The following is an 18,515-nucleotide window of genomic DNA, read 5'->3' as shown; positions in this document are numbered from 1 at the left end:
AATAAATTTTTCAATTTTTGTTTAATTTCCACAATAACCAAACTAAACACGACCTGCTCTATTTATTTATATATGCGAGGCTACAAAAAATGCAATATCCATGAAAATAAATATTAAAAAAATAACGAAAATTTTGAGGAGAAAATTTAAACCTGTTTTCGTGATAGAACGTTTTTCTAGATATAGCAGACCACAAGTAGCCGCATGATCTAGGGGATTAATCCACGTGGCAAGATCATGAAGACGGTAAAGAAATTGGTGGGTCACCCATAAGCGAAGAACCGGTCTTTAGGTGGTTTATGTGTAACCGGATATAGGCGGTCAACCCGAGTGAAAATTACCGGTAACCCCGGTAAGTGAGGTCAATGGTATAAGAACTGGGGGTTTAAGCCCAAGGTTGGGTGGTTTTCAGAGGGTTTTGGCGATCAGAAAGAGAGAGAATACAAATTACCAAAAAAATATTGCGATTTTAGATTTTCTTTTAAGAGAGAGAAGATCAGAGAAATGGGTTGCGTTTGAATCTAAAGCTTGTGTTTTTCTCATCAATTATAAGAGTTCTCCGGGACAATAATGGGATAGGAAAGTTAATTCTTATTCTCCGAAATCGTCCGAAAAGTTACGCGATCGTTCGCACATTTTTTCTTACCGGAACTCTCAAGAATTCTGGGGTTTTTACCGTAAAGATATAAACTTTGAGGGATAATCTTCGGGCTAAAGGTGAGAACTTTGGTTTTCGTCGATTTCGCTTCACGAATTGTCGAAAATTGTTGTTGGCGTGTCTTCTTTTTCTGCAAAAAAAACTTTTTGTTTTCTAGGAAATCGTGAGTAAGGGATGGAACAATTTGATTTTTTAGTCCAATTCGATCTTATAAATCTAACCTCTCTCAAAATTCTGGGCTTTTCCCGAGTATTCCCAAATTTTGCATCGTGTTTTTTTTATTCCGGTTAAGTTTTCCGATAGTTTCATCGAGATTTGGTTTTCGTTGTTGATATCTGTTCTACGCAGACGATGGATTGCAGATTTTCCTTCCATAACATCTAAAGATGACATAAATAAATTTTTGAAACAAGTTACTAATTTTTCTTTGAAAAGATGATCTGTTTTATCGTACTAATTATTATACAATAATTTTTAATTATTTATTTTTCTCTGTGGATTCCTCAAATGAACGATGAATTGAAGGTTTTAGATCTCTGAATTATAATTTTTTCCTGTGAAAAATTCGTACGCTTAAATCCATCGTCATTCAATTGTACTCGCTTTTTCTCGGATTATGTCCGCAATCGTCACACAGATCTGGCTTGGGCGTTCTCTATAAGTCAGGGTTTTTGGGTGGTTTAAGGATTTTTTTTTAATTTTTTAATTTTATGTTTCAATATCGTTATTCCATTGTGAAATGGGAATATCATGTTCGGTACTTTTTTTCCTTCTTCGTCTGATTTTTTTTCCCTTATTCCATTATTATTATTATTATTATTTTTTTTTTCATTTTTACGTGCGTTTTCTTCGATTATATATGTTCATCGTCCGATCATGTAGATCTGATGGAAATATAAATTTAAATGGTTTTGAATAGAAAAGGCAATGCCTTTCTGTATGGGCTTGGGGTTTTACATGAGTTTTATGCTAATATTAATTTTATATAATATTCCATTCCTTAATAATTAGTTGGTGTGTGTGGGTGTTTGAAACTGATTGATTTTCCTTCTTTCTATTGAACAGAGTTTGTGGACTTAATTCCATCCAAGTGTTTCATGAAAAGTTGTTTGGATGCGTTCTGGTTCTACGCGTTGTATTTGATCGCTGTGCATGATTCACGGATATGGTGTTGCAGAAAAGACTAGACTACGGATTCAATGGCTATCAAGCGCCCCCGATTCCGAGGGCCGCCAGATCAGCAAGGGTAAGTTTTTTTGCACCACTCGCCGTAAAGACGTGAACTTTACCCCTCGTTCGTATTTGCTGATCTGTGCCGTGTTATCGTATCTTTTTTTTTTCTCAGAAGAGGGCTACGAGTAATAAGAGAGCCGAAGGAAACAAAATGTGCGCTATCGACTTGTTGGCGACCGTGGCTGGAAACTTGTTGCTAGAGAAAGTGAGTTCTTCTTCATCTTCGAGCAAGGCATCGAGTGAGAAAGAGAAAGAAGACGGTGGAGATGATAATAACAAGGAATTCAAGGTCGAACCTTGTAATCAGTCGACAATTACATCGAACCCGGTCTCCGAGGAGCTTCCATCGACTCAACGAGACGATCATTCTGGGTTTAGCTCGGTCATGACCGCTTCGAATTTCTCGGAGAGGTTAGTAGTCACTAAGAATAGCGATGATGGCGAAATCAAGAACGAAGTAGTGAGTTTGTGTAGCAAAGTAGAGGAGGACGAGCCACCGATGGTGTACAGTAAGTCCGGTGGGTGTAAATTAGACGGGGAAACGAATAATAATGGTACTAGTAACGTATTAGTTAAAGACGAATTGACGAGTAACGGTGCGGCACTTGGCGCTAGGGCTGAGACGTGCAGTTTGAAGTCTCCGGTGGTCTCAGCAGCACCGGAGATGAAGATGGAAAGTTTAGTTCCCTTGCATAGTAGGGATAGTAATGTAAAAATAGTTAATAGAGATGATGACGAAAATTCCTCTGGGTGTACTCACCCGAGCCCTAGAAGCAGAACCCGAAGCAAGTGCTTTAGACAAGCGCCGCGGATTGGAGACAGAAGGATCAGGAAAATACTCGCGTCCAAGCACTGGCGACCGACGCCGAGGTACAAGGATGATTCCGGTGAGTGGTTGAGTTCCTAAGTAGTTTTTTTTCCTTCCGAAATATGTATATTTTTTCTACAGTTTTTCTCTAATATTTTGCTCGTCTGTCTATATCTTTTCAGATAGGCTTCTCAAACCAAACTACCGTAATAGGAAGGAGTGTTACAAACGCCAAAGGTCGCACGTGGCGATACCTATCAAGAAGAGGAAGCTATATGATCATACCTCGGCTTGGGCGACCGATGAAGGTATATAGCAATTCGGGTTATTTTAATTTACCAGAGAAGGGCACTGGTATTTTCCAAAAGCATGCTGTTTTCGCTTAGTCAGGTTTTTTTTTTTCCCTCAATTTACATTGAATCGTTGTACAGGGAAAGCAACATCACGCTCGATGACAGGTCAGCACACCTCCCTCCAGCGCAGGGATTCACAGGGTACGAGATCTTTAAGGAAATGATTGTATATAAATCAATAGAATTAGACTCTATAAATGTTAACATTGGTGTCTTCTTGTTTTACTCAGTGAAGTTGAGAATCAAGTCTTTTAGAGTGCCCGAGCTTATCATCGAGATTCCTGAGACTGCAACGGTCGGTTCACTCAAGGTAATATATTAAAGCAATATCATTTTTACTAATTAAGAGTTACATGCAATGCCTAGCCTCTGACATCATTTGATATCTTTTTTCTTCTTTGCAGAGGACAGTTATGGAGGCAGTGACCGCTATACTCGGGGGCGAGTTACGCATTGGCGTAGTTCTTCAAGGACAGAAAGTCAGAGACGACAACGTAACTCTTCTCCAGAGTGGAATTTCTCACGATGAACATCTCGAGTCTTTGGGCTTTACCTTGGAGCCTAACAAGCCTTCACAGAATCAAAATCAGAATCAGAAGCCCGCTCCTTTATGCACCGGTGAATCTCATCATTTCCTTCCCGGCAATGATGTGCCTCAAACCCTACCCCTTGTTAGGTAATAATATCCACGTCAAACATTTTAGCTAGCTTGATCTGAATTTCATTTATTAATTCCTTTTTATTTATTTTTTTTACCAGTTTTCTATCCATCCCTGGCACCGACAATGAGGGCGTGTCCGATATCTCACCGGAGCCTGATGCGAATCCAGATTCGGGGAATTCAGTCGAAAGTGACCACGATTCGGCGCCTTCTCCGATCGACATGTCGATCGAGAACAGAACGCCGGATTCGAAAGCCTTAGTTCCCGTGCCGGAGATCAGCCCCAAAGCTCTTTCCGTGGTCCCGGCGATACGAAAGAAGCACCCCGAAATGTCTCAGCGGAGGATCCGCCGCCCGTTCTCTGTCACCGAAGTTGAAGCCCTCGTTCATGCCGTCGAGAAACTTGGGACGGGCAGGTAATTTAACAGTTTGATAACAATAGTACTGGCTTGACTATGAACGATAAGTAGTTGGTGGCTGATTTTGGTTTTGATGATGCATAGGTGGCGCGACGTCAAGATTCGGGCTTTCGATGATGCGAAGCACCGAACATACGTAGATTTGAAGGTGAGAGAGTCAAGTTTCCAACTTTGATTCATCTTCAACATTTTTGTGCAGTAATAGCGCGTTAACCAACTAATAAACCACAATAAAAGCTTGCCATCTTTGAAATGATGATATTTTAATATTAAAAGTCCACTTTCTTTTCTAGAGCCAGCCAAAGGACGGTACTTTAGTTATTATATTTAATAAACTTTGGCAAAACGTTGCTTGTACTGTAGGTAAACAAATTAGGCAGTCTTGATAGAGAGCTTTATCTGAGCCACATAGCCTTGGCTTTCTTTCTTTAATACCAACTTGTCATGGAATCTATTAAATCCTGTTACACACGGCTTCTTTCCATTTCGTAACACACCCCGATATATATATGTGTCAAATAATAATACACAAGATGTTTGTGAACTGGGTTTGATGAAACTAATTGTATATATGTATTGCATATTCAGGATAAGTGGAAAACACTTGTACACACGGCAAGGATAGCACCGCAACAAAGGAGAGGAGAGCCAGTCCCACAAGAGCTGTTGGATAGGGTTTTGAACGCCCACTCTTATTGGTCCCAACAGCAAGCCAAACAACAGCTCAAACAACACTCTCAGACTTGTCTTCTCATCTAACACTCTGAAGACAACACAACACCAAGAAAAAACATGTCTAGGTTTCTAATTTTTAATTTTTTTTTATTTTGTTTCGTTTATGAAACTTTGTTAATGCTGTAAAGAGCTTTTCGTGACAAAACAGGAGGGATAGAGAAAGTTGTTGATTATCTTAGGAGGTATAAAAAAAAATATGAATTGTGTATTATTATTGTTTAAAGTTGCGTCGCCGTGGACTTCCCTTGCACGGGGAGGCCAAGGCAAATTGTAAATGGTTCGACACTTTGACTGAATAAGTGCTTTAGGGTTTAGTTTTAACGGAATTCTTTGTCAACAAGAAAATGGAGTTCTTGGTTTTTTTTTTTAAATTTGTATTTGCCTTGGTTTGTACTTTTGCTTCATATCCCACATTCATTCATCGTCTAATCTGTCTGGTAATTTGGTTATTCATGTGCTCGTCATCATTTATATTTTCTCTTTTTTTTTTATTATATTCTTTTCCTTTTTGGTCAAAATTAAAACTCGTTAAAAAAATGCAAGTCCAGGCACGACTACGAGCTAAGCTATCAATGGACAATGAAAGACAAGTGATCTGAGGATATGTTGGAAGCGCTGGCATTAGACTGTAGAGAGTGTAAATATGTATTATATTTATACAATAGATGAGCAAAAAAAGTTGATTGATTAAGTTTATTACCTAACTGGTTTGGGTGGGACTTTTCAAGTTGGGACAAGGGACAAACAAACAGAATTTGTTTGGTGTAACCCAAATGTTAGTTAGGCCTCTGGAAGAGATTGAAAATGTTGTTATTCACGTGTTTGCATGTGTTTGTGTCAGAGCTTAAACATAAGAAAATCAATATAAGAAAAAATAATGGTTTCCTATTTCCTAGGAGGTACTAAAATAGAATCTACCTGTGTTGATCAAATCAATATTCTTGCATAATATTATTAAAAGCAATGTTCCTTCAATATTTTAACACCTTGCTTGGTGTCCAACGTGTTGGCTTAGTACATTTATCTTGTTTTTGTAACCATGTTTATGAACAAATTATTACTTGAGTAGATCATCAAAGATAGTAATATAGTGGGAATAGAATTTCAAAATGGAACCTTTTTAATGGATTCTTCGGTTGATGGGGGGTCCTGGGGGATATGCCATTCAATGTCGTTTGAATAATTGAGCCAATGGAAGGCCCACTATTAAAATGTGGTTTATTGTGAATGTTATGATAAAAAAACAATATAGTTCTTTTTTTTTGGGGGGCATCCACATCTTTCCCTATCATTATACTTTTTTTGCATGAGCGAATTTTGTAACGTTTTCTTCTTCGTGAAACAAAACTTCAAAAATAGAGTTATGAAATGGATAATGAGTGAAAAGATTTAAATTGAATAATTGATGGTTATGGCTCCTAATAAGTGAAATGTTTTTGGATATATCTTCTCTCTCAATTTCTTTCCCCACTTTTTGGTGATAAGGATAAAACCATCCTTGGAACTTAAGATAGGAAAATGAGAGGACTACTTCAATTCTATTTATAATGTGATGTGTGTGTGTTTTATATATATATATATATATATATATATAAAATATATATATATATATATATATATATATATAAAACACACACACATCACATTATAAATAGAATTGAAGTAGTCCTCTCATCACATTATATATATATATATATATATATATATATATATATATATATACGATTTCGGTCTTACATCATAAATATATAGCATACAACCAGGGCCGGCCCAACATATATTGTGACTTAAAAAAAATATTAAAATTAGGTTTTAATTTTTTTTTTAAAAAAAACACTGATGTATAAACTATTTTTTTTCCATAACCCCAAACATATTTTCGACAATACATGATTATTTTATGTTCTAAAACGCAAAACAACACACAAAAAGAATAAAAGAAGTACAAAAGCCCAGCAAATTAAAGTTTCAAATAATCGAATTAGAAAGATAAAACTTGAAATTTTAATGAAGAATTCTTGGAATTCAATTGATGGGGTTGTCTTTTTCTCTTATTTTTCTCATATTGGTGAATGTGATTTAACGTAAACAATAACTAATGCTGAAGAGAAAAAAAATTTGGGGATCATAAAAAATAACATAAAAATTAAATAGAACTCACTTTATCAAATTTTACTTCATAGCTTAAGCCTTGAACACTTTTTCAAATTTCAAAGCCTCAAAATTAGAAAATACTATTTCCTAACAAAAAAAAAAAAAAAACTACAACAGATAAAGTATCTTATCAAACTCCGAATGAAAAATCGTAATAACGTCCAAGTGTTTGATTCTTTTAGTCGCAATAATGTCCAAGGGAACTCGTTAACGTTCTTGATAATGATAACAAATGGGTATTATTTGATTTTATTTGATCAACAACAATTGGAAAACACCAAAGAGTAAATTGGGTCTTAATTGAACAAAATTTGAGGCCTAAGAATGACCCCGCGACAAAAAATAAGCTAGGGCTTTTTTTTTTCAAATTTTGTGAGCCTTAAGTGATGGCTTAGCTGGCTTCATAATAGGGACAACATGTTACATTAAACCTTTAAACTACAGATTACATAAAAATATGTTAAGCTTTAGTATTGTGGACATTATATTAATAAAGACATTGAATTCAAATCATCATACAAGATGAGACTTGTTTTTATTGAGAGGGTAAAGCTATCTTCAGAAGGTGGGACAGAACTCATCAGAGGAGTTCTTTGTAAAAATGGCACACAAATTACTCTCTTTGAGATTACGGGATTGATAATATTGTGTTTAACATTGTCCTCGTCCCTGTCTAAGAAAAGGATTTAATCATTTAATTAATTTTCTCCCCAGCCCGTTGAGCCATTGCAACACAAGGAATCGAAAATGAGTATAAATAGTTAAAGATAGAAGAAACTATTTAGAATAGTTTAGTGGTTATCCTTCTATTGTAAAGGTAACTCAATTATTCAAATACTAAATATATACTTGTATTCATGTCCGACATCTCCAATATTATATGCGTTTGTTTTAATTTGACCAAATTTTCTTAACTGTAGATCGTTAGGCGAGACAACAAAAAAAAAAAAAAAAAAAAAAGATAGTTATAATTTTGTGAAATTTGTTCTAACTAACCAAGTTTGTTATTCTTATTGGGGGAATAGCCCAAGTTTCATTTTATTAAGCACATAGCCCATATTTTCGGCTCAGACCATAACGCCATTGGTAAATTCATGAATAGGTTAACTTAATTAACCTACTGGAGTGAGTTAGGTTAATTAATTAACTTATTCACGAATCAGTTAATTAATTAACGTAACTCACTCCAGTAGGTTAATTAAATTAACCGATTCGCGAATTGTTTCTTCTTCTCCACCTCCAGCGAACCCGAGGTTAGGGTTAGGTTTAGGGCTTTGCTTCGCTGTCGACTTCTGAGACCTCAGGTTCGATCGTGAAAGCAAGGCAGTGGAGGAGCCAAACCCTCCGCGCCATCTCCGAGAACGATCGAAAGAGCTCGGACGACTCGAGGCCGTCGCCGGAGAAATCTCCTGCGAGGACGAGCGTACCTGCGAGGACAAGCGTACGGACATCGAAACGGTACAGCGACGCCATAGCCATCCTCGACTCCCCCGATCGCGGCCTCTCCGTGCGCGCGCTCCGCCGCCGCCTGAGCGACGGCGACGCGGTGGCGGTGATCCCGAAGCACCCTGACCGTGAAAACCAGCAGCGCAAGCGACCTCGTCTCCGCCGCGGCGCTCGACGGCTACCTCGGGCTCTCGGCGGCGATCATGTTCGAGCGGAGCCTCGGCGACGCAGAAGAATATGCTGAAAAGAGAGAGAGAGAGAGAGAGAGAGAGAGAGAGAGAGAGAGAGAGAGAGAGTTGTGTGAAAGGGTAATTTAGGTAGTTTAGATTAGTTGGGCTATTCTCTTAATTAATTGAAACTTTGGCTATTCTATTAATATTAATAGGTTGATTTGGCTAATTAGCAAAATAGCCCTATAATTTTCCCAACTCCCCCTTAAAAAGATCACAATTTTTCTTTTTAGATTTCTTAATCACACGTTATATAATTATGGACGCAAAATTACTTAAATAACATTCGTTCACATATGGGAGAAAATGTAAACTATCTTCTTTAAAAAATCACCATTCGAGTTTTTTAACTCCAATTTCAACAAATTGTGACAAAGATCATTTTTAAACTTTCGAATACATTGACTAATTTTAAAAATTTATATAATATCGATTTTAATTAAAATTTAGAAAACTTTAGCTGTGATGGTTTCTCGACCTAAGAACTATTGGCGAGCTCAAATGAACTTTAAACAATTTATCTGCCACCAGACTAGTCGTATAGAGCCTATTCCGAATGAAGGAAACTTGAAAGTGAATCTCAAAATGAAAAGATCATAATATGGGTATTAGAGTAAATCTACATTGTAAAAATAGCATCAATTATATTGATTAATTAGGTTACATTTGATGTAGATAAAGGCCCATAATATGGACCACTCCATAACGTACTTGGAAATCCATTTTCATAGGATGCGGAATTTCGTGTTTGACTAGAAGGAATTATTCATTTCAGTATTAATCGGAATTTCACTCACTATAGAAAAGAAATTTCCATTTCATTGATGGAAATGTCCATTTTCATACATAATAATAATTAAAATAAATACATTTTTAAAACATTAAAATGTAGTATTTTTTAAAAAAATAAGTACTAGATTATAAAGTGAGAAAATGAAGAGTAATTTAGTTTTTTAAACTCATAAAATCTTACAAACTATATACTAAATTTATATATGAAAGTTACATATTAAAATTATCTTACAAACTATATACGAAGAAGAACAAAAAAAGTGGAGAAAATGATAATTTACTAAATTTATATATTAAAAATATATACTAAAATTATATATGAAAATTAAATTAGAAAGTTTATAATAAAACAATTATATATTAATATTGTATGAGAGTTAGAGTAGTTGAAGAGAGTGGGAGAAGAAATTATATGAGAAAGTTGTGAGGAAATAATGTGAATGATAGTGATATTTATAGAAGAAAAAAAATGAGGGATTAAAAAATAAAAGAATAAAACAAAGGTTGAAATCAACGGAAGCTACTGGAAGGAACAGTTTCATACTATTTTCACTGGTCAACGGAAAAAATAATTTATTCCATGCATTGTCAGCGAAAAACAAATTTGATTCTTTTAAATTGATCGGAAGGAATGAAATTTCACCACATTTTCATTCCAAATGCCCAGATTTATACATACTCAGAACTAATGATTTTAAAGACATTTAACCTTTTATGGAAACACCTGATATGTGTTGGACTTATAGTACTATCGACTCTGTCTCAATTTATATCTTCAGATGATGACTTGTAAATTAGTTCGAAATTGATATAGTAGTTTTTCATTTTTATTTTTTATTTTGCATCTTGATAAACTTTATATAGTAACTCACCACAAGTCACAAACATGTTTCTTTTTCAACGATTTGAAATTATCAGAAGATAAGATAGTGCAGTCACTTTAAGATAAGACAAACTTTGTAGGCCAAGGAACATGATATGTTCCTCTAAAATAAAGGAACATGATATGACTCCATAACAAATATGTGTATATACTTGTTTCATTTGGACCATTTGTGAAGCTCTTGTATTCTTTCTTTATAATATTCTATGGTTACTTTTTTTTCAAAGGGGTTTCTCATTTGCCACTACATCTTACAATTTACGGGTAAATTGTTTATCAATAGATTATATATTTATCTACGATTGTCTGGTATTTTAGATACAAATAAATTGTTTAAAAAATTCATTATGTTATACTTATAATTTATAATTTTTGAATCATGATATTAACAACTATGAGAAAATAAAAACAATGTCAGTACTCAATACTATAACACTTTGATGAAATTCAAGTGGTGTTGTATACAAATATTTAGAGCTGGTAATATTAAACATAAATGACATAAATAATGATAAATACAATAAAAAAAACATATTTTTGATGGGAACACCCAAGGTTTAAAATATCGATACCGATACCCATACCGAGGTTCTGATTTTACGGATATATCGAGTATCGATGGATATATCGACGGATATTCTATAACAATTTAAATACCGACTACCGATTATATCGATGATATATCGGATACCGACGGATATATCGACAGAAATCCTATAAAAATATATAAAATGTATATATAATTTAATGATACATATAACAATTATATTTTAAATAGATATATATATATATATATATAACATATCTATATAGATATATACGTATATTTATATCTATAAATATACGTAATGAATGAATATATAACATTTATTTAGCTAACAATAAAGTTCACCTTATTATGAAATTAATAAATTTTAAAAAATCACTCCATATAAACATATGTAGTTCTATGAATTTTAATAAGCAATAATGAGTCTTCATCTTCCCAAGAACTCAAGTTTAAATTTTGGGCCTGTTTAGAGCTATGTAAATAGGTATTTCAGGAATAACTTTTCTGTTTTGGCTGTTGTAGGAATTTGTTTTACATTTACAAAAAATCACTTCATATGTAGTTCTATAAATTTTAATAAGCAATAATGAGTCTTCATATTCCTAAGAACTCAAGTTTAAATTTTGGACCTGTTTAGAGCTATGAAAATAGGTATTTCAGGAATAACTTTTATGTTTTTGGCTGTTGTAGGAATTTTTTTTAGAAAAACTGTATATCGGGAAGAAAACGATATTTAGGCTGTTATATCAGTTTTTTTACCGAGCCTTCAAAAAAACGGATATATCGGCGATATATCCCTATATATCGCCGATATTTAGAACCTTGGGAACACCTAATGATAAATAGCAAGTAAGTTAGAATGATACTGAGTATATGATATTTTTTATAGGCTAAATATTAACGGAGGTGATTGCAAGTTTTAGTTCGCAACTCAAAAGTGTTATTTTTTCTAAGATATTCTACTTACGAGCATTTTGGCTTTTGTAAAATAAGATTATCCTAAATGGGTCGAGTAACGGATCGGATAATGGGTGTAAAAATTGAATCCATGTTAACTTAACTTTTTAATAAGTTTAAATATATATTAATAATTACAAATTTAGAGATAATTTAAAAAATCGAAAGGTATTTAATTTATAAAAAATAAAATTATTATAGATGAGATAAACGTTTCTTATTTCCATACACACACTAGTTTATAAGTCAACATATATTATTCGTTTATTCGTCAACCCGTTTCGAACAAATATCACCAGTGTGTTTTGCCTGATTTCTAATTTTTTTTATTTATTAAAAAACTAATGTAAAATGTGAAATTTGAATATATACATAAAAGAAAGAAAAGAAAAGAAAAAAAAACTTGGAATCAGGAATCACTGCTGACGGTGGCAACTGGCAAGACAGGCACAGGTACGCATAATTTTTTGTTTTTTTTTTTTCATCAGAAAACAGGCATAATTTACATAAGTGGATTTTTTTGGAGCAAAAAATAAAATAAGTGGATCTATTATTTTTATTTTTATTTTTTTTATTTTTTTATCGAAGAAAACACAAGTGGATATGGATTGGCGAAGTGAATGTGTACTAAAGATCACACGTGTCTAAACTCTATACAGAAACGAGTGCTCGTAAGAACCTCGACAAGGCCAAAATCACGCCTTAATTATAATATTCCAAATTCTCTCTCTCTCTTTCTCGTCTTTACTAATTATATTCGGTTCAGACATAAATCCGTCAACCCTAAAAATTGAAATGTATTCGTCTCCAATGGAAACGCTCTCTGACCTCCCGCGAGCTCTGTGATATCGCACCACGGGTACGGAATTCTTCTCTGTTCGTTCCTCATCAATTCACCGTGCCTGTGTTTAGTTTTTTATTGCGTTCTTAAATTGGGGGTTTTAAGCCATGGATGAGGATTTTCCTTTAGTGCCAAATTTCGGATTCAATCCCATTCTAGACTATGAATACGGAAACGGTTCCAGCGAAATGAGTCCTAGCGATCGGTCTCTGGACGTAAATTTTGGCTCGGAAGTTAGTCCTGAGCTCGAGTCTCCAACCGATGACGGTGACTTTTCGGAGACCGTGCTTAATTACATAAACCAGATGCTCATGGAAGAGGATATGGACGCCAAGCCTTGCATGTTTCACGACCCTCTGGCTCTTCAAGCCGCCGAGAACTCGCTGTACGAGGTTCTAGCCGAGGAGTCCCAGAGGTCCCCGGATCAACATCCTCTGTGGTACACCGATCATAGTGCAGAGAGCCCCGATGATAGTTTTATTTCCGGTGTCTCCGATTCGGCTGGGAATGCTAGCTATGTTGGTGATCGAGCGTGTTCTGAAACTTCTATGTCGAAGACCTCGATTTTCGATGGACTAGGTGTCCAAACCAGTTCATGGTCCTCAACCAAAGTTTTCAATAGCTTCGGTAGCAATCGGAATGGCTTGATGACTACTGGGTCGAATGCTAGCGAGGCTCAGGTTCCGAGTTCGATTAGCCAGAACGATTTCATGTTGCAGTTCAAGAGGGGTATAGAGGAGGGTAATAGTTTCCTCCCTAAACCCACTCAGCTGTTTATTAATCTCGAGGACGGAATTCCAGAGGCGAAGAAAAATGTTGTCAGGCCCGTCAAGGACGAGAGAGAGAATTCTGCTGCGGAATCTAGAGAGATGAAGAATCACGAGAGGGATGAATCCGATGATTATGAAGGCGAAAGGAGTCACAAGCAATTAGCGGTTAGCATAGAGGAGAGCGAGGAGACAGAGTTATCGGAGTTGTTCGATAAGGTTCTCCTCTGTGACAGAGGAAGAGAGGAGCGTCATAGTAAGAAACCCGAACTCAGTGAGAACAATGAAGTTAACAAGTCCGCTCGGCCCAACAGGACTGTTAGTAACAAGAGTCGTGCGAGGACACTGAACAGCACCGAGGAAGTGGTGGATTTGAGGGCTCTTTTGATATCCTGCGCTCAAGCAGTCTCTTCTTGTGATTTAAGGGCTGCTGATGAACTGGTGAAGAAGATTAGGGAATACTCGTCCCCGCTCGGTGACGGGTCTCAGAGATTGGCTCATTATTTTGCCAACGGGCTCGAAGCGCGGTTGGCTGGCACGGGAAGCGAGATATACGCCGCTCTAGCTTCTAAGAAAACGTCAGCTACCGATATGCTGAAAGCTTACCAAGCTTACATCTCGGCTTGCCCTTTCAAGAAGATGGCGATCATCTTCGCCAACATCATGATCTTGAAAACAGCCGAGAAAGCCGAAAAAACATTGCACATCGTCGATTTCGGGATCCTTTACGGATTCCAATGGCCCGCTTTCATCTACTACCTCTCGAAGAGAGAGGGCGGGCCACCGAAGCTACGCATGACGGGAATCGAGCTTCCTCAGCGCGGTTTCCGACCGGAAGAGAGAGTCCAAGAGACGGGGCATCGTCTTGCGAGGTACTGCGAGCGGTTCGGAGTCCAGTTCGAGTACGAAGGCATAGCGAAGAAGTTCGAAGACGTCCGAATCGAGGACATCAGGATCGAAGAGAACGAGGTGCTCGCCGTGAGCTCGATGCTCCGCTTCAAGAACCTCCTCGACGAGACGGTGGACGCGAACAGCCCGAGAGACGCGGTCCTGAGGCTGATCAGAAGCCTGAAACCCGACATCTTCGTGCACGGGATCAACAACGGGTCCCACACCGCGCCGTTCTTCGTGCCGCGGTTCCGAGAGGCTCTGTTCAACTTCTCGGCGTTCTTCGATCTTGCGGACGTGACGTTCGGCCGCGAGGACGCGATGAGGCTGATGTTCGAGAAGGAGTTTCTGGGCCGGGAGATCGTAAACGTGGTAGCCTGTGAAGGGCCGGAGAGAGTGGAGAGACCCGAAACTTACAAGCAGTGGCAAGTGAGGACGTTGAGAGCCGGGTTCAAGCCGCTTCCTTTGGCCTCGGACGCCATAAAGAAGCTCAAAGGGAAGGTGGAAAAAGGGTATCATAGCGAGTTCGTTCTCGAAGAAGACGCGAATTGGATGCTTCAGGGTTGGAAAGGGAGGGTTCTTTTCGGTTCTTCCTGTTGGGTTCCGGCTTAAAATCACACGCCAGAAAACCTTTTTTTTTTTTTTTTGCTTTTACAAATATGCATCACGTTGTGTGATATTGGAATTATGTGACTCTGTTCAGTGATGTGAAGTGAACACCTTAGTCTATTATTATATCTGTAACACGAACAAAAAACCATGCCTTTTGTTGCAAGTGATGGTTGTAATTGTGCCCATAATGTATGTTTAATCCCAAATTTGGGCCTTATTTATTTATGTATTAGATGGTTAAAGGAAATGTATGAATCCTCCGAAATATATCTTAAACTGGTCAAAGGAGGAACAGCTGTTTTATTTTTAGTTTTTGAATTATAAGGTACTACTAGTAGCCAAATTGAATTGATATCTTTATTATTTGTAGGGGTAGTTTGTAGATCACATAAAATTTGAGTTTCTCAAGTTATGGGGTCCTAATATTTGCAGAACTTAAATTCTAATAACTCTGGACTCTAGAGTTCAATTAAGGCCCAATTGAGAGAGACTTGGTTGATTTTTGTTTCGTTGAATATATATATATATATATATATATATATATATATATATATATATATATATATATATTTTACCATGTACTTTTCATGCATATAGAAAGATACATAGATACCCAAATCTGATCCAATTTAAGCAATGATGATTGCCACCAATTTATTGCACTAAAATCTACTGCGACCAAATAAGACAGCTTCACATTAGTCGTCTCCTAAATCATATAATTAATGTGTGGTTGGTTTATGTAGACATATAGTTTCATTATATATGTAAAAAGGACATTGAAGGATTATAATTTGGCAAGTTATTTTGTTGAATGACAAGAAATAACTATATATTCAAGGAGGTTGCTTTCATTATGTTTTGGTTATTTGTTTATGTTGTTTAACACTATTATTTATTTGCTTTAAAGTTGAAAAGCCTACAGTTAATGGAATGTAATACAAAACCTAATACATTTGACCTTTGCCTAATGGAAAGTACACTGTTTGAAAATTAAGGAAAAAATAAGATAAAGATTACCTAATTTAAAACTAGTAGGAATAAGTGGGATATGATTATGTACCTCTGTTCGCTTTATTTGTAACTAACGTACGCCTAAGTTAAATTCCTTCTGGCATGGGTGAAATTAATTGATTTTGCAATATATCTGCTTAAAAACGAGAGAAATTTATAAAGGAGGCGTATGCGCGATCAAAACATAAGAAATGTTTGATATTATTATTGGTTGAAACTTAAATATAATTGGATCCCCGTTAAAAAATATTATATAAAAAAACATTTATGAAATCTAAATGTAACTGCTAATGTAATATGTTACTCAACAAATAACTTAAACGGTTCGACCAAAATAACTATAAAAAGTCTGAGCTAATTTAGACTTAAAAACTCAAAGTAAGCATACGAAAGATCAATCCATTAGGTAAAGTCATGGTGGGCTAACGGTCGGTAGGAATTCGAAAGGAAGGCCTTCCATGTCTTCCACGTGCCTCACGGAAGTGCCAGCTGCCGAGAAGCTCGGAAACGGCAGGAACAACAAGACACTCATCATTTACAAAGATTGACCACACGAACAACGCTATCAAGAAATATTTATGAACATTGATCTTGTTGATAACTTTGATATAAAATTTCATAACATGACTATTAATTAAATGTAATCTTATTATAATGTTTTACTCATAATATTGTTGTAATGTTATTACTTTAAAAAAAGTTATTGATCAAGATGAAATTCAGTTTACATATTAGTACATTTTTTTAAAAAAATTAACAGTTTAGTCCTTTTTATTTACCATTTAATTTGATTTTTTTATTTATTTTTAATTACTTAATGGAAATTAACGGAAATCCATATTTCCATTAAGCCAAACGAAAATTACACTTCCGCTAAGTAATGAAAGACACCAATTTTCCTAACGGAAGTGTCACTTCCAATAAACATTTGTAAGATACTTTATTGGAAATGGAAGTGACACTTCCTTCCAATAGCCGGGATGAACGTAAAGACGTGATTTACTAGCATAACTTCTTATGAAAGAGAAGATTGAAGGTCAAAATGACTAGTAAAATAATAGCGTGGTACCAAGTACCAACTCATAAAAATAACCGTCAGTCATGCGATTTGACAATAAAGATCTGACCAAAGATACGCATTCAAGAGTTATTGTGCTTAATAGACATATGAAGCTACGAATATGGCGGTTAAACTGAGATAACTGTAGAACAATCACCAATTGGTAAGTCTAAGGAAAACTAGGATTATAAAAAAGGCAAACTCGCAAATGAAAGGGGGACATTCGCACTCCATACATAAAATCATCTATATACTTTTTTTAAATCGCAGATCACCCTCATAAATTTATCATTTTTATATATTTTTATTAGACTAGCTTGTATTAAGAGAAAATGCCGCTTGAATATTCATAATGCTCATTACGAGATAATTCTTGTAACATTTTTTTACAACGTCATAAATTTAAAAAAATCGAGAATGACATATATGCGGAAAATAATTTTGCTGACTTCTTAGCTTGTTCAAACCCAGATGAAGTATTTAAACTCTGAAACAACAATGGAAGCGATGCGAGTGAAAAGAAATCAAGAAGAAAGTGGTTGTGAATGTCTGCTGATCGGCGGAAGAGAGAATACCCTCCATTGCTCCGCACCTGCACCATTGATGACAAGTGGTGGTTGTGATATCAATCAATATCATACTATTATACCTAAGTTAACAAATACTATCTTAATGACATTCCAAACTCTAAGAGTTAATTCAACAAACATATGGTCGATAATTGACAGAGGCATATAGCATCAGTATTTCTAAATTAACAACAAATATTTCAAATAAAAAAAATAGTTAAGAAGAAAAGAAGTAACAAAATGAGAGTTGCGTCGGTGCTTCGTTCGTCGGAGTCCAGAAATCGTCGAAAAAGGTGAGCAGTGATGAAAGGGGACCGGCGACGAGAGGTGAGCGGCGGGTAGAGAGGATCGACTGCAAAACTACATACAGTGACACAGGCACGCATACATATGAGAATATGACTTTCTTTTGATCTGGAGAAATAATATCTACTAATTTTTTCATGTTTCCGATGAAGAGTTACTCCGAGTTTTTTTTATTTCCCATTTATGATTACATACGATCGTTCGGAACGAAATAGAGGAAGCGACAAATTCTTGGGCCCAATCAATTTCACTGCCCAGACCTCAGCAAAAAAAAAAAAGCCAAAAAACCCAGTGTCGCTGCGCTATTCAGGATCGTGATTATTACTTCCGAAATCGATTTCATAAAATAATGCGACGTGTCGCAATAGGATTGAATATAAATAGTTATGAACAGTAATTTTGCATTTTCAGTTATGATATTATATAGATATAGATATAGGGTAGTTTGGTTTTGTAGATCAAATGAAATTTGAGTTTCTCAAGTAATTGGGTCCAAAAATTTGTAGAACTTAAATTCTACTAACTTTAGTCTGGAGTTCAATTAAGACCAATTGAGAGAGACTTGATTGATTTTTGATT

General features: G+C 35.8%; 2 protein-coding genes across 2 annotated transcripts; both read left to right on the top strand.

Annotated features, from left to right (window-relative positions):
* Nucleotides 1-405: 405 nt before the first annotated feature.
* On the top strand, nucleotides 406-5,296 carry LOC149381890 (telomeric repeat binding protein 1). The gene is made up of 10 exons (XM_089630608.1): nucleotides 406-717; nucleotides 1,724-1,904; nucleotides 2,004-2,778; nucleotides 2,882-3,007; nucleotides 3,131-3,193; nucleotides 3,283-3,362; nucleotides 3,457-3,728; nucleotides 3,812-4,129; nucleotides 4,217-4,280; nucleotides 4,721-5,296. Exons 2-10 carry the CDS (start codon nucleotides 1,824-1,826, stop codon nucleotides 4,889-4,891), a joined length of 1,950 nt encoding a protein of 649 aa, XP_089486734.1. The 5' UTR covers nucleotides 406-717; nucleotides 1,724-1,823; the 3' UTR covers nucleotides 4,892-5,296.
* Nucleotides 5,297-12,578: 7,282 nt separating this feature from the next.
* LOC149381889 (scarecrow-like protein 14) lies at nucleotides 12,579-15,219 on the top strand. Its single transcript, XM_089630600.1, has one exon. The coding sequence runs from the start codon at nucleotides 12,828-12,830 to the stop codon at nucleotides 14,985-14,987; it is 2,160 nt and encodes a 719-aa protein (XP_089486726.1). The 5' UTR covers nucleotides 12,579-12,827; the 3' UTR covers nucleotides 14,988-15,219.
* Nucleotides 15,220-18,515: the final 3,296 nt, after the last annotated feature.

Source organism: Urtica dioica, chromosome 11 (genome assembly GCF_054948205.1).
Source record: "Urtica dioica subsp. dioica isolate 48M chromosome 11, U.dioica_male_clone48M_v1_H2, whole genome shotgun sequence".
Classification (NCBI taxonomy): domain Eukaryota; kingdom Viridiplantae; phylum Streptophyta; class Magnoliopsida; order Rosales; family Urticaceae; genus Urtica; species Urtica dioica.
This window is presented reverse-complemented; position numbering and strand designations above follow the sequence as displayed.